General features: G+C 36.6%; 1 protein-coding gene across 4 annotated transcripts in view; it reads right to left on the bottom strand.

Moving 5' to 3' along the window:
- Positions 1-24,991, bottom strand: part of PALS2 (protein associated with LIN7 2, MAGUK p55 family member) — a 108,412-nt gene that overhangs the window by 72,424 nt on the left and 10,997 nt on the right. The window contains exon 1 of one of the 4 annotated variants that reach the window (XM_045062791.1): positions 14,724-14,838. The exons of the other annotated variants lie outside the window; for them this stretch is intronic. Coding sequence (XP_044918726.1) covers positions 14,724-14,748 — 25 coding nt within the window. The 5' untranslated portion in view covers positions 14,749-14,838. Of the gene's footprint in view, positions 1-14,723; positions 14,839-24,991 lie in introns of those variants that run through there. 4 annotated transcript variants of the gene reach the window in all.

Here is a 24,991-nt window from a genome sequence, read left to right as displayed (position 1 = left end):
ATAACAATTATTTCACCAGAACCAAGCTGGATAATTTGTAGAATTCCTTTAATGAAAAATGAAATCTCCTTCTATGTGCTTTTGGAAATATTTAAGCATAATTTTAAAGGAGGTACTTAGAAGTCATTTGGACTACTTCTAATGTGGCTGCAATAGAGCAGCAAAATTTTTAAAAAATATATTTCCAAGAAATGATACCAAAAAAAATCTACTGAAATTCAAATCAAGTCAGGTTTAAGTTTAAATTGTGACACAACCATTTTCACACAACGGATTTAACCACAACAGCAGAGTTCATGTGAACCATTAATGTTAAGTCAATAATACCCATTTTCTATAAAATGACAATATACTGTCAACATCCAAGCTCTCACACTAGTATCTTGAAAATCTAATTTAGTATAGTTACACTGAATCAAAGAATCAAATCTGAATGTGCTCAGCCTATTTAATTAACATTTGCTGAGGGCTTATAGGCTAGGTATGATGTTACCTGCTGAGGAGACTAGAGAAATATTCTTCAAAAAGTCAAACCAGTAGACCAAAATGTGTAAACATGTATATAAAGCCTGATGATGGTAAGAACACTATGAAGGAACTGCAGTTAGGTGATACAGCATAGTGTTTAAGAGCCTGGACTTAACCATTTAACTAGCCCTAAAAAGCGGAGTAAATGACTTAACATTCCCAAGTCAGTTTCTTTCACTTTTTTTTTTTTTTAAATATTTTATTTATTTGGCAGAGAGAGATAGTGTGTGCAAAGCAGGGGGAGCAACAGGCAGAAAGAGAGGGAGCCTGATGTGGGGCTCGATCCCATGGTCCTGGGATCATGACCTAAGCCGAAGGCAGTCACTTAACAAACTGAGCCACCCAGGCGCCCCAGTTTCTTTCACCTGTTAAAGTAGAAAAGGACAATAGTATACAAGGTAGCTGCTGCTAAATAATATATAGAAAACTCCTAGAACAATACCTCCTGGTGCATTATTAACATTGAGGGAGTACAGAAAAGGAGTAAAATATTAACTCTTTCTTTGATGGTGGTGATAGGATGATAACATGGGAAACTATATAGATGTCAGTGGAAGCATCTTCGTGGAAATGACCAAAGTGATTGACCCTATTCAAAATCCTGAATTCATCATCAATATTTAAAGTCTCAAAATAAAATGTGGAATTGTATTTCCCAAAGCATTCCTAGAGAAATTTCTAAGGTGGGAGTCAAGAAGTGCAGACATAGTGGAGGGGCAGCCATTCAGAGCTAAGTAAGGAACCCTATATACAGGAGCATTCTTTTTAGCCTAAGTACCACACATTTCTTTGCAGAGATAGTGGTGGGTATTCTGCTTGGGAAGGATTCCTAACACAGATGTTGGGCCTGAACAAAGAAGCACAGAGGCCAAGGTAAATCTGTTTCTTACTGATGGACCCTGAAGAAGGGGTGGAGGAAAAGCTACATTACAGAAGGGAATACACTAACAAACAGTATTTCTCAAACAGGAAACTATTAGCATTTGGGGAACAAAGATTTCTTTTGGCCCAGAACTGTTCTCCACCAAATGCCTGTACTGCTCTACATTTATTATAACCACCAAAAATTCCCCTTACCACATTTCCTAACACTTTGATGGCTGATACCACCTTCTTCCCTTCTGTTCTTCCAACAGAAAGGCTTGCACTAATATGTGTATCTCCAGGATAAATTCTTCCTTCTCAGTCTAGCTTGTTCACCTGCTCTTTGCCTACAAATCTGAAAGAGAAGCCTGCCTGAGGACAGGCTTACCTTTTAGCCCCCATTCAAGACCTCTTATCCCATAGGAAACAGCAGCAAGGTCAGGGGACAGTCTATATATATACTACAGAGGAAATCCTCATTAGATATATATTCTGGATTAATCAACCTAGTCCTTCACTTACAGATCACCAGACATCTAAAGAAAACTTCAATGGCAGTGGACAAAGCTGAACAAACTAAACTAAGGGGAATCAGATGGTGCTGAGAATAGAACTTAAAATTTTAATTTTTATTAGCAGACTCAGAGACCTGAGAGGCAATTGCATTCATAAAGGAGGTCACTAAGAGGAAGAAAATTAGGTACCTAGAGAATAATAAAAAGTTCCTGGCAATTAAAAATATTGTCAAATTTAGGAGCCTGGATGGCTCATTCGGTTAAGTGACTGGCTCATTGGTTTCGGCTCACGTCATGATCTCTGGGTCCTGAGACTTAGCCCGCCGTCGGGCCCCACGCTCAGTACAGGGCCTGCTTGTCCCTCTCCCTCTGCTCCTCCCCCTGTTCTGTCACCATCTCTCTGTCTCTCATAAATAAGAAATCCTTAAAAAAAAAAAGTCAAATTTAGAAAAACAGTAACCTAAAAGATAAGACTGATAAGGTCAAAACTGCAAGCCAGAAAAATCAAGTCAAGTTAAACTCCTAAATGCAGAACAAAGATGAAAACATGGAAAACAAAAGAGAAAAACACATAAGCAAGTCTAATGGTGCCTATCAGGAGTTTCATAAGACAAGATCAGAGAAAAGGATGAAGAGGAAATAGCTGTCAAATAGAAAAAAATGTCCCTGAGTTTAAATGACATACAAAACTTCAGAATGAAAGGCTTTCCAAGTACAAAACAGACTGAATGAAAAAACCCCAGATCTGGAAACATCTAAGTGAAATTTCAAAATGCCAAGGATAAAAAGGGGGGGGGGGGTTAAGTGGATATTTCCAGAAAGAAGAGTTATGTAAAAGGAACAATAATCAGACTTGTATGCCATTTATTACTGGTAATACTGAATACCAAAAGATAACAGAGTAAAAATGTCAAAGTTTTGATGAGAAATAAGTTTAAAAAATTACATTTTTTAGAAGCCATTATACATTCACACACTTTTATACATACAAATGTGTGTGTGTGCATACACATATGTTGTAAAAGAAGTTTAATTATGTTTCCAGATTTTAGGGGTTTTTTGTTTGTTTATTTTTAACCGAATTCTACTTTCAATATGGGGCCTGAACTTATGATTCCAAGATCAATAGTAGCATGCTCCACCGAATGAGCCAGCCAGGTGCCCAAAAGAAAGTTTAACTACTGAAATATTTAATAAACACACAAAAAAACAATCTCCTCCTGCAAAGAGATTTCTTTCTATCCCTCCAGACAAAATATATGCTTGTATTTAAATATAAACTTTTTTATTTATACGAATGTGATTGTTTTATTAACATCTTAGTGTTCTTTCCATACGGAGGTTACTCTCTTCAGTGTATCCAGTACCTCAAGAAAAGTATCAAAATTTAGTCTGTCCTCTACTAAAAGATATGCAGGTTGCTTCCATTTTTTTTTTTTAATTTTTAAGGTTTTTATTTATTTGAGAGAGAGAGGGAGAAGCAGACTCTCTGCTAAGCAGAGAGCCTGATGTGGGACTTGATCTCAGGACCACAAGATCATGACCTGAGCTGAAGGCAGGCGCCTAACCTACTGAACCATCCAGACATCCCCATTTTTTGCAGTTAAAATCAATGTTATAATCAGCATCTAAATATACACACACATAAATATACATTAATATATGTATATTAATATATGTACCATATAATATGTAACATTAATATATGTACCATAAATGAATAAATACAAAGAGTAGATTGCTAGATCAGAAAACACATGATTTTTCAATTCAGATACTGTGAAACTGTTTTTTAAACAGGTTGTATCAATTACATTTCCATTAAGAGATCCTCATTTCAGTATTTGTTATATTAATAATATAATAATAATAACTGCCTTATAAAAACATATCAATATAAATGCTGACAACACGTGTAGCAAAAGGAGTGCCTGTAAAAGAATTAAATTCTGAATTCTAATCTCACTTTTCTCCAACATGGCATCAAAAAAAAAAAAAATCTAACTATGTCTTTATTTCCTTATCTGTAAAATATAAATAACATCGATCCAACTCATAAGGCTATACAACAAAATTAAAGGACTCACCTACTAAAAACATGTAAATGCTAAATATTGTTTTAGTTAATATTCTGCAACTCAATCTCTTCAACCATCATTGTGACTATTGCTAATTATTCAAAGTATCAATGAAAAACAAATCACAGTAACAGCAATTTTAATATAATTTTCCCACCTTAAAATAATGTCTTAAAAAAAATTAAAATAGTTGAGAGCTTTTTCCTAATTTTATCATTTTAACTGCCACTCTGCATCTTGTCATCTTCTGTTAACTCTAATTCAGAAAGGAAAGTGACCTACCATTTGTAATAAACTTGTCAATATTCCTGCTATAAATCAAGTGTCTTACAAGATCAGCTAGTATAACTTTCTGGCATTCTTAGAAATAATTTTTTTCTCCAAATTTTTATTAAATTCCAGTTAGTTAACATGCAGTGTAATATTGGTTTCTGGTGTACAACGCAGTGATTCATCACCTCCATACAACATCCAGTGCTCACCATAAGTGCACTCCTTAATCCCCATCACCTCTTTCACCCACCCTCTGCTCACCTCCTCAGCTCCGGTAACCGTGAGTTTGTTCTCTATAGTTGAGTCTATTCCTTGGTTTGCCTCCCTGCCCCACCCCTATGGCATTGGTATTTGTCTTTCTCTCACTGACTTACTTCACTTAGCATAATTCTCTCCAATTCCATCCATTTTATTGCTAAAAACAATTTCCTATTACGCATAATGCTTTAAGAAAGAAGACCCCTCCAAAAAACAAAAACAAAAACAAAAACAAAAAAGATAGCATCTGGAGAATATTTCACTAAAGAATTCTGAACTGATACCTCCCTTCCCCACCACCATGCTTAAATCTGTTTTACTTCCTTCTGGCCTTTATGGTTTTACTGATGAGAAATTCACATTCACTTAAACAGTTCCTCTATTAGTGCTTCTGGCTTTCAGTGTTTTGTTTTCTTTTAACTTGTTTTCAGCAGTTCAATTATAATGTGACTAGGCATGGATTTCATTGGGCTTATCCTGTTTTGAGATTTGCTGAACCCCTTGAATATATATGTTTATAACTTTCACCAAATTTGGGAAGTTTTCAGTGACGATTCAAATATTTTTTTCTGCACAGTATTCTTTTTTGCTGGGTGTCTAATAAAACAAAGTATGCCAGACTTTCTGGTATTATCCCATAGGTTCCTGAAGCTCTGATCATTGTTTTATTCAACTTTCTCTCTGTTGTTCAGTCTGGATAAACTTCTGTTGGTCTCTAAGTTCATGGATTCTTTGTTATCTCCATTCTGCTATTGTACTTGTCCAATGAGTTTTTTGTTACTATATTTTTCAGTTCAAATTTTCTATTTGGTTTTTCTTTTTCTATTTCTTTACTGAGACAATCTACCTTTCCACTCATTTCAAGAGAGCTCACCTTACCTGCTGTGGTATATTTATAATGGCTGCTTTAAATCTTTCTCAGATTATTCCCACATCTGTGTCATCTCAGTGTTGTGTCTGTTGACTGTCTCTGGCCACGTGAGTTGACGTTTTCCTGGTTCCCTATGTGCTAAGTAATCTTAGAATGTATGCTTTATATTTTTAATAGTATATTTTGACAATGTCTTGTCGAAATCTTCTGGAGAGTGTTGATATTTCTGTGGTAGCAAGCAATTTACTCAGTTGACTTCAGACCTTAAATTCTGATTCTCTGAAGTTCTACTGCCATTTTAGTTTAGTCTTTCATGCTTAAATTCACAAAAAAGGATGCAGATAAGTTTTCATTTCTCTCCGGTAAATACCTAGGAGTGAGATTGCTAGTTCACATGATAAGTATACATTTAACTTTATGAGAAACTACTAAACTGCTCAAGACTTTCACAATGTTATTTTGATCTGTCCCACATTATATACTACCTACCAGTCAGTCTGGGACTTTAGTGGTGGTCAATCAGCATTTCAGTGCCTAACATCAGTGTATACTCTTATGGTCACACACACACACACACACACACACACACACACACAGTTCAAGGGTGAGTCCAGGAGTGCACAAACGACTTTAAGGAGTTTCTTCAGGTCTACTCCCTCTCTATAAATTTGTCCAGTACTTCTGTTTTCTGTGATGCTCTTTATCAATGCTCTGGCCAGAGATCAGGGGCTCTATTTAAGCCATTCTCCCATATACTTCCTACAATGACAACTTTTCAATGGAAGAGGAAGGTTTCCTCCCCTGGAGTTAGAGTCCTCTTGGCTGCTGCAACTGCTTCAACACTATTGCCAAAGGATTTGCTGGGAGCTGGGGTGCAAGACAACTCAGAATAAGACAAAGAAGAGAGAAGATTTCTGCACTCTGAGTATCTTATTCTTTAAACCAGAAGCAGAAGGTTTCTGAAGTTCTCGCTGCACATTCTGATGCCAACTTCTGGGTTTAGGGATATAGTTGGTAGGAGATACCAAGGGGAAAAAAGAGTAAACTCACCTCTGATTCAGTGGTATTTAAATTTTTGGTTGTCTTCTCCAACATGCCTGCTACTATTGACTTTTTAGTCTACAAATAGCTATTCCTGTATTCAGGCCAATTTTTATAGCTGCATTCACTGGGAGAGAGGGTGTAGCATGTTTACGCCTTCTTCCTGGAACCCTTTGTAAACAAGTTCTATTTTCCACCAAATTTGGGGTGGTTTGGTGCCATCATTTCTTCAAATATTTTTTCTGTCTCTTTTTCTCCTTTTTATCTTTCTGGGAACTTGCATTACATGTATGTTGAAATGCTGGACATTGTCCCAAAGGTCTCTGAGGCTCTGTTTACTTTTTTAACATTTTTTTTCTCTCCCTTCTTTGGACTGAATATCTTTTTTCATCTTCACATTTTCTCTGCCACCTCCAATCTGTTGAGGCTATCCAATGAATTTATTTTAATTACTGTACTTTTCAAATACAAATTTCTATTTGGTTCTTCTTTTTTAATTTGTTCTTTATTGGGATTCTTTATTTGTTGAGTACACAGTCTTTTAATTCTCTTAACATATTTAAAAGCCAATTTGACGTTTTTGTTAAATCCAACTTCACATTCAGAGGCCATTGCCATTGACTGTTTTTCCTGATTATAGGTCATACTTCTCTGGCTTTTTTCTTTCGTCCCTTTCTTTTTCCATGTCCTTCAGTTTCTGCCTGAAAACTGAATCTTTAATGTATTATAGTAACTGTGCATTCATTTTATTTTTCAGAATCATTGGGTCTTTTTAGTAACTCATCTGGATTTAAACCACAGAATATGTTTTCCTCTATGGTTTGCAGTTGGGAGGTATATGTTTAGTTTTTTTAATTCTTATTTTTATATTTTAGATTGGTTTTCTAGGAGTTGTGCCTATCTCTATATAGCTAAATGGTTAGTCACTAACTTGGGCAAAAGTTGGGTTCAAACATTTCAAGCCTGTAAGATTTTCACCACTGCCAGTTGGTTTGTGTATAGAGTGGGGAACAGATTCAAACTTACAGCCAGTTCTCTACTCTCCCTTGCTTTGAACTTTTTGCCAGGCTCCCTCAGGTCTCCCCTCCACATACATAGTTTCCCAGGCAACCAGAGCTGTGTGGAGTGCTTGTCTTATCCCATCTGTGGCTCTCTCCTTTCTAGGATTTCCCTATGAAATTTCTACTTGTCCTACTGCTCACCCCAAACCAGGTTCCACAACCTTAAGCCAGCAAGGCAGCAGGTCTTCTCTATTTCTACCACTTTTCACCAGCAAAGCCATAGGTTTTTCTGTCCACTTTCCATTCCCTGAATTATATCACTGCTTAATTCTGTCAGCAAAGCTGCTGGTTTTCTATTAGTGCCAACCTGAAACTTAATAGTTCTCACCGACTGAGGGGCCACAGGGATACTGGGATGGTGTCTGGGAAGAGCCCAGGCATGAAGGCTTCAGACTCACACTGTTCTCACCCCAAGCCCTAACAGCTGTGCAATATCAATTTTTTAACTGACTTTGGTCAATTTCCAGTACGCTTAAATGGCTGTTTTTGATGACTTTGTCCAGTTTTATATTTATTTTTTGCAGAGGGGAACTGCCAGCCTCTTCATACCACGATTACCAGAATTCAAGTAATGTCTTTTATTAACAGATTTTCAATGTTTTAACTATACCAAACCTTCACCGTCACAACTTATTATCAAGTGAAAAAGATCATAATTAGTAATGTTACCTCTATTGAGGCATTTTTTTAGGATTTTCTTTGGGACATCATTCGAAAACATAAGGAAACAGAAACAACCTTTAATGCTCCTTAGGAGGGGAATGGCTAAAAACCTGCCGGAAGAATAACCTGACAGTTAAAAGAACATGGTTTTACACACTAACATGAAAATGCTCTCCAAAACAAATTTTTCTGTAGGATAAAAAACAAGTGTTTATTTATAGAAACCAAGCACACAAAACTGTACATTTTCCATAGTTATAAATGTTAGTATACAGGAATAAGTCTAAAAAAGATATAAAACAAAGTATAACAGGTATCACCCCTGGGGAAGGAACAGAGATTGAAACAAGGGTTAGTCTTGGCTCTATTTGGTAACTGTTACAAAATTAATATACTTATGTATACCTGTGTAACAAAACAGTAACTTAACAAATGGGTTGTTCTAGCTATGAATCGCATATTTGTAAAGTCATTATCATGAGGGTTCTTAGAGCTTTTTATACAGACCCATTAGGATTAAAGAAAACCATTTTACCTAATAAAATTAAATACTATTATCTACAAGATTTTATTGGGCAAAAATGCTTAGCCTCATTTCTCAAGTCATGAATTTGCTAAAGATCATCTCCTTAGAGAGGATACTTCATCCCTTAACTATCCTGTGCTTCATATATTAGTTTGTACTTCTCATCATGGACTTCTTCCCTAGTAAGCCATTTCAGCTATGTCATACTAAATAATACCTTTAATAACTTTAACAGGCACGCTTTAAGTTACAAGGCTTCTTTAATGCCTACTGTTAAGAATTACAGTAAATGAAACTTATTAACAATCACTCTTAATTCTTTAAATTTCATCTTACAAATCAGATTTTTTTTCTCCAAATATTTTCACCCTAATCACAACCTTTATAGATTTCAAGAGAGAAAACAGAACCTTCAAGACAGTGTGATTATAAGTGAAAACAACTTAACTTTCCACTTTAAGTCACACACACATCAGCAGCTCCAGGGTATTTGGTTTGAGATTACTAAGAATTAAATTCTATATTGATTCTTGATAAATATTTATCAAGCTAGAGGACTTTTCTTACTCACCTATAATATTATATTACTCTCACAATTATGAAATGATAAAACATTTTATATTAATACTTTATGACTTAGGAATAATTTCTTACTATTGTTGCTTTAAGGAGCTCTTTTATAAGAGGTCTCTTAGACTTTTCTGCTAATATAAACACCCACCTACACTTGCTAATTTAACCAAAAGTCATCAAGTGGTACTGGTGGTAGAAGTCTTAATAACTGGTATTCTTTATAACTCTACCACCACTGAATTTTGCCTGAATACCACCATAGATATACCCACTACCTCATTTCCACTTCATTTTTAGGTCAGTAGTCCATTGCCTCCCACCTACATTAGTCAAGTCAATATCCACCTTTGCATTTTCCCTTAGTGAATTAAGTCATTACTTGAGTTCGAATAGTAACCACCTTATGTGTCAATTATTACCTTTTCCTACATCGTCTATCCCATTTTAGTCTTAAAAAATGCTGAACACTGGATGGGATAGGTATTTTTCCATTTTATAGATGAAAAAAGAGCCCCAAAACTTTAAGAGAAATGCTAGAGGGGGTCAATAGGAGAAAAAGAAATTAAGAGTTCGTTTCAACTGACTGGCCCCAAACCATCCTCAACTTTCTCAGCTGTAATCACAGATTATAAATAGCACTTCCCATGCATAATCCCTCTAATAAAGCAACCTCAATATCTCCCCCAAACAAAAAGAAGGATAATGTCCAAGACACTGGAAAGATAGCAAGTCAGGACATTTTGCAAGAAACTGCCCACAAGCATAGGGATATCATGAGCTCAGTTCTATCACTAAGAGTTTGCATTTCAACAAGTGGCAGGTATGAAGAAAAATCATGAAACAATCTACTTTGGAGAAAGCACCAGGCATGAGAAAATACAGTTTCTAGTTCTCGTCTTACCACGATGCAGTATGACTTTGTTATGATTTTAGCCTTGAAAAAGTAGACACAAATTTCCACAGGCCAACATTAGCTATCTCTCATCATTTACATCTGGACATACTAATGGAATCAGAAATACCCTGGAGAGACTTGAAAGCAGTTGCAAAGTTTGGTACAACAAAAGAAATTGAATTGCCAGTAATAAGGTGCACAGGGGCAGCTGGTGTTTGAAATAAATGCTTGCAAGAATAGTAGATGACCGAAATAAAATTTAAGATTAATGGTCAGAAATGGTCATTAAAAACTATTTGCAGTCAGGAGGGTCCAGAGATGTTGGATGCTATGATTAACACTGGCTACAGAGAAGCTCAATATGCAAAAAGAGCTTCATATTTTTAGTTTTTCACTCTCAACAATGAGCTAATAACCTTATTATCAATACTATATGCTGAGAAAAGCCTAGAGCATGAAAGATACAGATCAGAATAAACAATCGAACAGGAAAAATCTACTTGGAATAATGAAACTAGTCAGGATAAAGAAAACCAAACATCATTAACATTCTCAAAGAAATAAAAAAATATTGTATTTGTGAAATCAGAATAAGATTGCTCTAGGACAGGAACATCCACAGGAAACAAAAGAGCTCTTAGAAAATAAATATACAAAAGTAGAAATAAAAAATTCAATAGAAATCATAGAAGAAGATAAGTTTGGGGAAATACCAAAAAAGTAGAAAAGCACGGAGGCAGGAAAAATAGAAAGGAATTACAAGACCTGATAGAGGACATCTAAGCAAGAAGTTATATAAAGGAGGAAAATGTTAATAAAATGCTCATTCTTATTGCTTTTGATTCTGGAAAATATTAAGTTCCTAGACTAAATGGTACATGGAGCACCCTGGGAAATCAAGAACGAGAGGCTTACTGCACAACACATCACTGAGATTTTACAAAACTAGGGACAAAGGGAAAAAAAAAACCACACACACACATACATGTCAGGAACCAGATATCAGTGCTTTTGAACTTTTCAATAATGACATCTAAAGACAGAAGATGATGAAATGATCCATTTAAAAAATTTCCATCCTAATATTCTTTACCCTGCCTTAAGTAACAATCAAGTGTGAGGGTAGTTAAAAATTATTTTCAGACTTGCTTATAAGGTTTCACAAAATTAACCTACTACAAACACTTTTTCTCAGATTAAAAAAAAGAAGAAGAAAATAAGAAAAAGAAAAAGATGTGCTATTCTCTAAGCATGAAACAAAGTGGCAAAATAGAAAAAGGAAAGACATGAAATACAGGAACTACAGGAACTAGAAGACCCAAACCAGGAGAAAGGCAAAGATGATTCTCAGGAAGATGATGACAAGTGTGTATTGGGTATGGAGAGTAATGAGTCCCTAGTCAATAGGTCACAAGCCTCCACAAGTGACATCTTCAAAAAAAAAAAAAAAAAGAAAGAAATTGATCAATTTGAATTAATATACTGAAAAGTGATTTAGAAAACTGGAAGAGATTTGGGGACTGAATTATTGATAATTGTTATACATAGAGAACTAAGCAAATAATTATGAACTCCAAGAAAATAAAAATACAAGAAAAGAGAAAGGTAACTATAGTTTACTAATGGATCAATTAACACATACTGATCTAATCAAAATTACTAATATAATTATGTTGGAGGAATTGAGGGATCAGAAGTGTATATGAGGCATATATTGAGAGAGTGGGAGCACGGTGGAAAAAGAGTTAAATGTTCATCTTCCATAATGTTTAAAACTGACAAATCAAGAATCAGCAACACAAGTATGACATTTACTGAGACAGCTAAAAAGTTCCAAGTAGTAGCTTCTGGGGAGCAAGAAATAGAAAAGAAAATTGGGGAGCACTGTTGGCCTTTCATCTATATATGCTCTAACAATTTCAGTTTTTAAAAAGTACAATAAAATACAACTCCCATGTATAAATAGTAATGTCTATTTAAATGCAGAAAAATTTAGAGAATTATAACCATTCTTTTAGAGCTAAAAAAAATAGCATTTTTTCTTTGAAGGTGAAAGCTTGGGGAACACCACGTTGTCCTTGGATGATATGCTTCATTAAATTCTTCTTTGTATATACATTATGACATGAAATGCATTTGAGGGAAATATTCCACTAAAATATATCAATAACATAAATAAAATCAATATTTAAAACCTACAAAGAATATTTTCAATTTTCAAAAGATATATTTTCTACATTCATGAGTGTACAGATTTAACTTAAACAAAAAAAAACCTTTTTAGTCAATCTCATTTTAACTCATCATTAAACTGCTTCTACTTAGTGCCATGTTTATCTAGTATCAACCAAATCATTTTCCTTAACTCGTACCTATCAATTCCACTCTAACAAAAAACTGGAACTTAAAAACTAATGACCTGTACTCAAATGCACTCCAGATTATAATAATGTTATGCCAAGGTGACAGAGATATCTTTATGCAAATATATATTTTTTTTATTTTTTATTTTTTTTAAAGATTTTTTTAATTTATTTGTCAGAGAGAGAGAGTGTGTGAACACAGGCAGACAGAATGGCAGGCAGAGGCAGAGGGAGAAGCAGACTCCCTGCCGAGCAAGGAGCCCGATGTGGGACTCGATCCCAGGATGCTGGGATCATGACCTGAGCCGAAGGCAGCTGCTTAACCAACTGAGCCACCCAGGCATCCCAATTTATGCAAATTTATTTTATAAGCTACTAGAATTAGCTATCTATTTGGAATATTTTATTGCCTCAGCACTCAGGCTTTGTCCATTTCTACTTATACCAGCCTTTAAAGCACTGAGCAAAACATTATGTAAAAGTAAGTACAAGGTACTGCATTAAAAATAAGCATAAAAATCTATTTTGGATGGTGAAAAAGAAGTGGGAAGTATTCTCAAAGGTATAATGCCACTCAGTCATTCCCTCTGGGCAGGAATGCTCAAGTGAAAAGACGGGGATACAGGATTCCCCACATAAGAAGTCCTTGTCACGGGAATGTCAAAACAGTCCAAATATTAGAAGACTTTGATTTTATATGTCCAGATGAAAACCCTGCATAGAATAGTCTTACTAATTATTTAATAAAGCTTTAGAAATTTAGGGAATCCAAAGAGGTCCTACTTTGGTGAGAGCAGCAAATTATAGGTATCCAAAATGAAAGGATTATTTTGGGCTTTAACCTCACATTTTGTATGTGGAAGACTTTCCAGTTACAGTAACCTTGAAGAATAAGCAATATATTCAAAGTGACCAAAGAGTACTCCAAACAGATGAAATGACAACTGAACACTGGTACTACTTAAATCTTATTCTCATTGTAAATTTCCCTATGGCAAGCATAAACACTGGACACAACCGGATATCCTTAAAAACCTGCATTTCTAGTAGTTAAGGATCAAACTGGATACCATGTTTTGAGAATATTGGTAACGAAATGAACTAAAAATATGGTGATTTGGTTTTTCATCAATTTTAAAAGGCTACACAAAAATATTGTTTCAAATATTGCAGGATGTTTTATAAGTCCTCTTCTATAATGATAGTTTTTTGCTATACAACTTTTTCATATCCTTTGGTCTGATAAAATAGCATTAATGGTGTAGTTTACATTTAGACTTAGTGAAAAGAGTCACCCAGTGTCCTGGCTAAAGCTTGTCAACACTTGGTTCAGTATCAGTAGCCCTAGACAAAACTGTCAGGGAATCAAGTTTGTCTTCTCTGCTTGCCTCTGATGTCCACAGCTCATTCCTCCATTTCAGGTCCCTCCTATCTATTCTTTTCTCCAGGTTTTCAATATGTTCCAACTTCCTTGAGTTCTCCAAAATCAACAAGGTCCCAAATATTCCTGCACAATTCCATTACTTTGTCCCTTCATGGGTTCCCCCCCATCCCATTTCAAACATTCACTACACTAAATTGCCAACAAAGGATTTTGTTAGGAGAGAAAGGAAAAAAGAGGGCATCATATATGATTTATTGAAATTCCCCTCCACTTCTAGAATCAAATGTCAGCACCTTTCCTTACTTCCTTTTTTTCCAACCTCAGAAGAAAATATATTCCTCCTCCCCTACAAGACTACAATGAATCAAGTCCTTCCCACCTACTGTGGGATCATGAAACACGCGATCCCTTTCTTGTACCTTCAGTACTTTTTCCTCATTTGATACTTGCACATTTTTATAAATGTGTTAACATCTTCTTCATCCTTCAATAATACTTTTTTAAAAAAAATTACTATTTGAAACCCCACTTTCCTTTTCCCTAAGTCATAGCCTTCCCTCCTTTTCCCATTGCACCAAGCTCCTCTAAAGAGTAGTTCAATTCTCCACCCGTCCCATCGCAGCCACTGCTCTCCTCAAACTTTGTAAATAAATTTAAGAATGACCTGAATGATAAATCAGTTATATTATCTGTCCTCACCCTGCCTGAGGACAGACCATCACTGCTACTGACATCTCTCAGGTTTTCATCCTTTTCTTGAGCGATCTCATTCACTTTTAGAACTTTAGTTTCCATATGAATATGATTTGAAATCTAGTGACAGCACTCACCTTTCTCTGACTGCCTTCTTAACATACTTCCCTGGTGAGTCCCAAAGATGGTGCTTTTAATTTACCATTTTCAAAACTACTCACTCACCTAATTGAGCCTATTCCTCCCACTATAGATTCTACCTATTATGACATCACCATCTACCCATTATCCAAAGCTTAAAATCTCAGAATCATCTGACTTTCTTTCTTCTCCCTAACCTCCATCTAATTTTCTTTCAAATATTTTTACCCTGCTTCATAAAAGATTCAATTTCATCTTCTTCAAAATTTCCACTCTCAGACCGCTGGTATACAGTTTTTATCTTCTTTTGCATAGACTATTTTAAAATTCCCTTAACTAGCCTACCAACCCCCAGTCTTTCCCCACCCTAGTGCCTGCTCCATATTATGACTGGAAGTATCCCGGTTAAAGTGCAGAGCTCATCCAGAGTAAAGCTAGATCTACAGAGATTTTTTTAAACAGCTCAGGTAAATAACAGTAATGTCCCTAATTTACTCTCACAGTGTAGTAGCACTACTTTGACTATTTTCACTGACCTCACCACTAATTAACAAAGCAGGTCAAAGCTTCACTACTTTATTATAAGAAAATATGCAGTGTTGGGGCACCTGGGTGGCTCAGTGGGTTAAGCCTCTGCCTTCAGCTCAGGTCACGATCTCAGGGTCCTGGGATCAAGCCCAGCATCAGGCTCTCTGCTCAGCGGGGAGCCTGCTTCCCCTTTTCTCTCTGCTTGCCTCTCTGCCTACTTGTGATCTCTCTCTCTGTGTCAAATAAATAAATAAAATCTTTAAAAAAAAAAAGAAAAAAGAAAAGAAAATATTCAGTGTTATAACTAAACCAGTTGAATTGTCTGGAAGTGTTTTTACATAACTAATAAGCACTAATAAACCTGAAATATGACTACAGTATCACTGCCAGATCTTATTAAACATGAAAATTTGTATCTCAAAACTAGGTTATTTTAGAGTAATAAATTTCATCAAGTTTCTTTTTTTTAAGATAACATTTCATATATGCACTGACAAAAATACCTAAAATTCATTAGAGATCCAGTGATAAAGTGGTTTTTAAAAATTCAGTCATGACAGGGGTGAATGAAGAAAAGCAACTAACTGAAAACCTGATCTCATGGCTCTACTGGCACATCTTATTCTAAGCCACCATCACCTCTTGCTTATTTACTTCAGCAGGCACTCAACTGGTCATTTACTTTCACTCTAGTTCTTAACAATATTCTCTAGAGTGGTTAGAGACATCATTTTAAAACAGAAAAAAGATTTTGTTATTGTTCTGCTAAAACTGTCTAGTGGCTTCCCACTACACTTTGAAAATGTCCCAAACCTGACTGTGGACTATACCAGCCTTCCTGACTAGGCACTCCGTGTGCCCTGCTGAGTAAACCCGTGACAATCTCTCCCACATCTGCTCGTCTCCAGTTGCACTGGCCTGCCTTCCCTGCTTCAAACGTGTCTTATTTCCCATTTCTCATCTTTACCATTGTCTGTTCTCTATGCTTGACATGATCTTTCCAGATATCCACACATCTATCCTTTTTCTCTCATTTGTCTCAGTATGTTACCTCCCCAGAAACTAATCCTCAACATTTGACCTAAACTAGCCTCTCCCACACACATACACATTTAGCCACTTGCCCTCCAATTAGGTTTGTTTTCATCAGAGTGCTTATTTGAAGCAGCTCTGATTGTTGTCCGTCTCTCTCTTCACTTGAAAAAAAAAAAAAATCACTTGTTTCACTCTGGCACTAGGAGAGTAACTTGACACATAGTAGGCACTGAGATACTTATCAATTCATAAATGCATTCTAAAGTCTTTCAGAGCTCTATCTCTTGATATCTTGATATCCCTATCATATTTCCTCGCCTATATCTCTGTAAAGATGTTTCATGGACACTATAAACTCAGTGCATCCAAGTATCGCATTACTTCCTCAATCTGGTGTGGTTCCTATATTCCCTATCTCAATTAAAGGAACCCAGGCACACCTGGTTAACCTTTTTAATTCCCTCTAGCTAACCTGCTGCCAAGATCTTTTAATGTAATATATTTCATATCTTTCAAATACATCAGTTTATTTCCACTGTCACTGCCTTAGTTCATTCTCTCATCATCTCTCACCTTAACCTCTATAACATTCTATTTATTTTCATCTATCCTCAATACCACCATTAGGGTGAGCTTTCCAAAATACAAATATAGCCATGCTTATGCCCAAGTTAATATCACTCAGTAACTCTCTATCATCTATAAAATTGAGGTTCCTTAATAAGGCACAAGGGCCTCACATCTCCCTCCTTAACTATTTAAACATGCTCTCCTGTTAATTCTCAGAAGAGCCCTTTTGATTCTGGCCACACTGGGCCATTTGCTATTCCTTAAATCCACTGCTTCATACTACTAGAACTTCACCTTAATTTTTTAAAATGAAGCCTTTCCTGACCCATCCTAGCAGATTTAGAAGTATAGCACTCAATATATGGTAGAGGCAATCTTCATTATTCATGAATTCTGTATTTGTGAATTTGCCTACTTGCTAAAAGTCAATATTTGCCATGCTTTTGTGGTCACCTGCAGACAGGCACAGAGGCAAAAACACGTGCCCAGTGCGTGCATCCCCAGCTTGTGGGCAATAAGGGGACACTTGGCCCTTTCGTTTCATCTATCACACTGAAAACAAGTATCCTTTTCATGGTCTATTTAGTGTCATGTTTTTCACATTTTTGTGCTTTTTCACAATGATTCTGCTGTCTAAAATGTCCCAAGCATAGTGATTAAGTGTTGTTTAGTGTTCCTAAGGACAAGAAGGCTTGGGAAGTGCCTTACAGAAAAAAAACATGTGTTCAATGAGCTTCCTTCAGGCATGAGTTATGGTGCCATCGGCCATTCAATGTTAATGAACCAACAATACTCATTAAGGCATCTTTAAATAAAAAACACACAAATAACAGGGTTATATATTGACCAATTAATGAAAATGTGATCAGAGGCTCATAGGAACATATCCTTGAATATTCCCCTAGAAGCATGGGCTCAGCATTTGCTAATTCAGTAGTCACAAGGAATTCTAAGACATAAGTATCATGAATAATGAAAATTGACCATATTTTCCTTTGCAGGTCTGTCTCCACTACAAAATTAGTGGGCTCTCTGAGAGCAGGAATGGCATCATATATATCTTTGAACTTTAATTCTCAGGATTATGGCAGACATGCATACTGCAGTTAACAGTTTTTGCACGTAATTTTAAAATTGTGATTTCTCACCACTTTAATGTGTTTTACCCTAAAAGTTTAGACATTATGGCAGGATCCTCACTGTTCCGCACTCCAGGAAGACATTGCTCAACTGCAGTTAATGGTCTGAACTTCCATCTTCTGTCCCTGCCCCCTTGCTTCTTTTATAGCCAAAGATCATGCTCTTCAAGTTCAAACTACAAAATCAAAGTAAAATGAAAAGGCATTTATAGAGATTTACTTTTCATCAGTTAGCCCTAATGAGCTTAGATCTAAAAACAGACAAGCCGCCAGCCAAAATAGAAGACTGAGCACACATGCCTACATTCTCTCCTAAGGTCACAGTGAAATGACAGAAAGGATACTTTTTAAAAAGAATAAAATGCCAACAATACTGGAGGTGAGGTGGGAGGAAATGAAAGAGATTATCCAAACCAAAAATTTTAGGAAATTCCTGGAAGTTAGAAAGAAGATGAATGAGGCTTGAAGGACCAGCAAAAAATTAGACTTGACAATCTGAAAATAATCCCCACATTTATAAAATAGCTAGGAATGCTATATAAAATACCAAAACATCCTCTCAAATATAAAAACAAGCCATGGGTCCACAGGAAGAAGATAGAAAAGTGGTAAGCAGGTGCGTAAGCCATGGCTGCTCTGGGATTTGCAGATTTCAGTTCCTAGAAGTTCAGAGGCAGCAGCTTAGGACTTGGTCTATCCAAGCTGGAGAACTGAAAGGAAAACCCTTCACAGAAGGCTGGGACCTTACAAGAATAACCCCACCTTGTAAAAGAGTGGCTTAGCAAAGACATACCTGCTGGCCAACGAAGCCAATGAGTATTAGCCTGTCTCAGCCTGGATATCCACCCCTCCCCCCAACCATGTCGGGGGAATATCGCCTGAGATTGTGTAACCATGGCCTACGCTCAAGGATTCAGGGTTCCAGTATACCTATCAGTTCAGAAAACCCTGAGGAGAAAAATTAGAGATGTCAAAGAAAAGCCTTAGCAAATCTTCCTTGGAAGAATGTGCTATTTAACCAGAATCCTTTCACTAAAACCCTGCAAAGCGCAAGCTCACAACTCAAGAACCACAAACACTCAAGGAAGAAAAAAAAAGGTAACTGAAAACACAAGACAGTAACACTGTCATAAAGGAAAGCAGATAAGATTGAATAAACATTATAATCTATGACATTCAGTTCTTCCCAAATGGATTTCCTCTGGGCCTTCCTTGAGAAGTCCATGTGTGTTCAAATAGTCTTCTTTTATACTGGAGTCAATATAGTTACTGTGTAAAACTGAAAAAAGACACATTTTCTAAGACATGTGGTATAGTTTAGAAAAATTCTAATACTCTCACCAATAATAAGTATCACCCCCTAACCAAGGAGCATCTGGAAAGAAGGGCATTTTTTTTTTTTTTTTTTTTTTTAAAGATTTTATTTATTTATTTATTTGAGAGAGAGACAGTGAGAGAGAGCATGAGAGGCGAGAAGGTCAGAGGGAGAAGCAGACTCCCCATGGAGCTGGGAGCCTGATGCGGGACTCGATCCGGGGACTCCGGGATCGTGACCTGAGCCGAAAGCAGTTGCTTAACCAACTGAGCCACCCAGGCGCCCAAGAAGGGCATTTTTGATGCCTCCATGGCTGTGGCAGAGAACAGGAGCACTAAAAATTAAGATGTGCTCAGGATGATCCCAGACAACATAGAGCTGCCAAAATGCTAATTATGAATTGTTGAGAAACACTTTACTAACTAAATCTAAACCTGTTATCAGTGATTAACTCTATGAAGTAAGACTGAACAGAAATTTTTTAACTTTCACTGCATGTTCATTTTTCTATACTAGCTTAACTCTACCATGTAACACTATTTTTTAAATTAACATATAATGTATTAACATTAACATATAACATATAATGTATTATTTGTTTCAGGGGTACAGGTCTGTGATTCATCAGTCTTACACAATACACAGCGCTCACCACAACACATACTTTTTAAAAGCTAATTTAAAAAAGTTTATCACAGGGGCGCCTGGGTGGCTCAGTGGGTTAAAGCCTCTGCCTTCGGCTCAGGTCATGATCCCAGGCTCCTGGGATCGAGCCCCGCTTCGGGCTCTCTACTCGGCAGGGAGCCTGCTTCCTCCTCTCTCTGCCTACTTGTGATCTCTGTCTGTCAAATAAATAAATAAAATCTTAAAAAAAAAAATTATCACAAATAACTAAGGAGGAAAAGCTGTCTATTCACCACCAGTCAACATAATTTCCTCCCTCCAAATAAACTGGGTTGTTCAGACCACGAATGCTGTGTATTCAATTACCCCAGAATTCCTAGACTCAGAAGAGTAGTCTCTTCAAACATTTAAATGTTCCTTAGCTAAAATATCTCCACAATTAAAATAAGCTTACTGATGTGGGTTGTGTGCTTATGCAATTGAGGACATTATACCTCTTCCGTGAGACAGCAGTTGCAGCACCAATGCTTTCCACAACAAGAAGACTCAAGACAGATAACCATATATATCTGAAGTGGTGGGGTAGGATGGTTCTGTGGTGCAGTTCAAGAATATATTACTTAGGAGCACCTGGGTGGCTTGGTGGGTTAAAGCCTCTGCCTTAGGCTCAGGTCATGATTCCAGGGTCCTGTGACTGAGCCCTCAGCGGGGAGCCTACTTCCTCCTCTCTCTCTCTGCCTGCCTCTCTGCCTGCTTGTGATCTCTGTCTGTCAAATAAATAAATAAAATCTTAAAAAAAAAAAAAGAGAGAGAGAATATATCATTTAGTAAACTAATGAAAGCCTACTGTTGTTAATAACTGATCTAACAACAAGGCAGATCAGTTTTCGATTTGATGGAAGGTCAATTAATGAAACACTTGCACAGATGAAAATGAAGGTGAAAATAGAATTTATGTGTACCAGAGGCAGACATGAAGTTATCTACTAAAAAGAAAACCTGCACTTATTCCACAAGTTTGCCTCTCAAGGATGACAAATTCTCAATGTTCTCTCTCTCACTCTTATCTCTCTCTTTTGTCACCACACCCTGACCACTACAGAAGAAAAATTTTTTTAACACTTTTGCTTTCCCTCTCTATTCCTTTATTTCACATGGGATAGCTAGTATACACGGGTATTTCACTAAATAGCCAATATGTTTAGATCAACATCAAACTGAAGTGGTTAAGGTTCTTTCAAAATGTCTTTCTCCATCAGTGATATGTTCATTCAACTTTCATCTTTATATTCCAATGAATTATTTTGCACTGTTTAAAAATAAACACCAATCGGGCCGCCTGGGTGGCTCAGTGGGTTAAAGCCTCTGCCTTTGGCTCAGGTCATAATCCCAGGGTCCTGGGATCGAGCCCCCCATCGGGCTCTCTGCTCAGCGGAGAGCCTGCTATCCCCCCCACCACACCTACCTCTTTGCCTACTTGTGATCTGTCAAATAAATAAATAAAATCTTTAAAAAAAATACTCCTTTAAAAAAAATAAACACCAATAAAAAATTTTTGCATAATTTGTTTCATTCTAGAATTTCAGTATTTTTCATTTATCATTACAAAACTATTATAAAACCTTTTCACATGTAGCTGTTTGTATCTAAGGCAACCTTTATCTATAAACAGGGACAAAATTATTCTAAAAGAAAAAACTCCTAGATGTTTTTTTCTTTTCAGCTAAGCATTTTATTTAAATTAACTTCCTGTGTATAGAAAAATTAGAAAAGATTCAAATGCTGTTAGAAAAAAATATCTTGCATAAACAAGACAGAACAGATGCAAACACTACCAGAAAAAACCTAGATTCAAGAACTAGCTCAACCCAGACCTGACACACGAAGCACCTTAAAGCACATAAAAGCCTTGTTGCAAAAGAAAATACTTAGGAAATCATATCAAGAGACTCTCAGAATTTGGAAATAGGGTGACCCTTCAAGAATTAAATTAGTGAAAGAAAACACAGAAAGTTGGCAAAGAAAAAGCCACCCTAAGAGAGGTAGAACTACTGGAAATATTCATCCAATTGAAGTGTCTAAGATATATACCCTTAGGATAAGAGCATAATAAAGAAATCAGTGACAACCAAGTATACTGTAAGCTGCTGGAGAAAAAGGAGTGTTAAGAGAAAGATGGTTTCTGGTCAATTCTAGAAAAAAAGAAGAAATTGATAGGTCTCTAAAACTGCCCACAGCACAACTTGCCTACCTTACAGTCCAGGATTTCTCAATCTTGGCACTACTGACATTGGGTTGTCCTATAAATGGTTCAGCAGTATCTCTGATCTCTACCCACTAGATGATAATTTTTTTAAAAAATTTATTTATTGGACAGAGAGAGAGGGAACACAAGCAGGGGAGTGTCAGGGAAAGGGAGAAGCAGGCTCTCCACTGAGCAGGGAGCCTGATAGGGACTCCATCCTAGGACCCTGAAACCATGATCTGAGCCGAAGGCAGAAGCTTAATGCCTAAGCCACCAAGGTGCCCCTCTACCCACCAGATGATAATAAACATCCCCACCTCCACCCCAAATTGTGACAACCAAAAAGGTCTTCAGATATTACCAAATATCTTGAGGGAGGCAAAACTGCCCCCTAAATCAGTGGTATATTTTAAATAATGCAAATAGATGCACCAAGCTAATACAGTTTGATATTTCTAACAACAGAACACTTCAATTCTCTTGCTTACTCAGAAAATATCTCACAGTAACTTGGCTTTATATAAAAAGTATGGTCATGGTTGTAAGAAATATTTGCTGACCATACTTTACATATGCTAATAATAAAAATCAAGTCACATACTTCCCTTATTTGCCCACAACTTCTAACACTGTTTTAAGCATCTTTTAGGCATTTGAACTTTTTCTTTTTTAAGATTTTATTTATTTAGTTGACAGATAGAGATCACAAGTAGGTAGAGAGGCAGGCAGAGAGAGAGGAGGAAGCAGGATCCCCGCTAAGCAGAGAGCCCGATGTGGGGCTCCATCCCAGGACCCTTAGATCATGACCTGAGCCAAAGGCAGAGGCCTAAACCACTGAGCCACCCAGGTGCCCCCATTTGAACACTTTTAAAATTTGTTTTAAAATTACTTGTTTAGGGACACCTGGGTGGCTCAGTGGGTTAAGCCTCTGCCTTTGCTCGGGTCATGATCTCAGGGTCCTGGGATCGAGCCCTGAATTGGGCTCTCTGCTCAGAGGGGAGCCTGCTTCCCCCTCTCTCTCTGCCTGCCTCGATGCCTACTTGTGATCTCACTCTCTCTCAAATAAATAAACAAAATTTTTTTAAAAATTAAAATTACCTGTTTAACATTCTTACAGTCTTCTGCACTAAATCAGTGTCTTGATTTTCTAAGTTTTTCTTTTCCATAGTTTTTTAAAGATTTTATTTACTTATTTGAGAGAGAGAGGGAATACAAGCAGGAGGAGTGGGAGACGGTGAAGCAGGCTTCCCGCTGAGCAGGGAGCCAGATATGGAGCTCAATCCAGAACCCTGAAAAATAAATAAATAAATAAAATCTTAAGGGAAAAAAAAAGAACCTACATGATCTAAGCATCGTGAGATTGACCCCCGAGTTGGCTTCCTGCTCAGAGGGGCGTCTGTTTGAGATTCTCTTTCCCTTTCCCTCTCTCCGTCTGCCCTCCCTCACCCTGCTTGCCGGTGTGCAAGCACACTGCATGTGCACGCACGCTCTCTCTCAGATAGATAAATCAATCAATCAATCAATCAATCAATCTTAAAAAAAGAAAACAAGAGCCTAGATGAACCTTTAAAACAAGATGAGGGCTTACCTTAGGAAAACATCCCGAAACCCTGAAAATCCAGGGACTGCCCTTGGCCTAAGGATCCCTTGAAAACTTCGAGATACCTCTTGTAGGTCATTTGATAGGCCACAGTGGATTCATAATTTCCCTACATTCATCTCTTATTCTCCATTCCCTCTGCCACCACTTTCAAGCTCTTATTACTTCACCTTAATTATTATTACAAGTCTCTTCCCACTATTCTTCACTATAATCCACTCAGCACAAGACTATCATGTAAAAATGTCATTCTAAGGACAATACTAGGTTAGAAAAACTTTCATTATCTGAAAATGTTTAAATTTCTCTTAAATATCTAGCTTTTTATCTATTCAGCCAAATTCCTCTATTCTCTAATATAAACTATTCCAACCACATTGTTCTTTTTTACTTACTGCATGCACAGCTACATATCTCTTCCTACTTAAATGCCTCCACTCATGTTATCCCACCCAACAATATTGTTTCTTAGCTGTTCAATACCTAATAATTTATGACACACTTCTTGCTTTTTTAGAATCAAAATTTTAGAGTTAAAAGGACTCATTTCAAAATTAATTCGATCAAATGAATGGCAAGACCCTCCCTACGGATAAGAATTTCTTCTTCTAAACTTCAAACTTTTTCAGAACTTAGCCGCACATGATAAAATACTATTTATATGCTAATTTTTGGCGTTTCCCAATTTCAGTAATAAATATTAAACACAGCCTATGAGCATGGGACGATGCTTGGCTGAAGCTATGCAAAAAAGACAGTTTCTTTCTTCAGGTAAACTATATAAAGTAACCCTTTTATTGTGTGAAATTCCAGTATATACATATATACACAGAGATTCACTTTTGGTGAAAATTTTTACTAGAGTATAACAAATTCTAAGCTGCTCTTTTTGCAGGTATTTTGAGAAAAGGGGAACTGAGTTTAGAAGATAAAAGAGAAGGGAAATTAAAAGATGGCAGAGTAGAAGATATTTGCAGTGCACTTTTAGAAGAGACAGAAGAGATAAAACAATTTCCAGCCTTCGATCTGGAAACAGTTTATTGGGAAGGAGAGAAAGGATATGGGAATGAGAAGGCAGAGCCAAGTAAGTGTTCCATTATGTTATGTTCTGATGAGTGCTGGCATGAAATTATCATGGGTAGAAAAGAACTATAAATACCTACTCAGCTCTAGCAAGCTGAGTGAGTTAAATAAAGGTTACTAAAAGC

This window comes from Mustela putorius, unplaced genomic scaffold (genome assembly GCF_011764305.1).
Source record: "Mustela putorius furo isolate JIRA1106 unplaced genomic scaffold, ASM1176430v1.1 tig00003845_pilon_pilon_pilon, whole genome shotgun sequence".
In the NCBI taxonomy this organism is placed as follows: domain Eukaryota; kingdom Metazoa; phylum Chordata; class Mammalia; order Carnivora; family Mustelidae; genus Mustela; species Mustela putorius.
The sequence above is the reverse complement of the archived record's forward strand: the minus strand, read 5'-3'. Positions and strand labels throughout refer to the sequence as shown.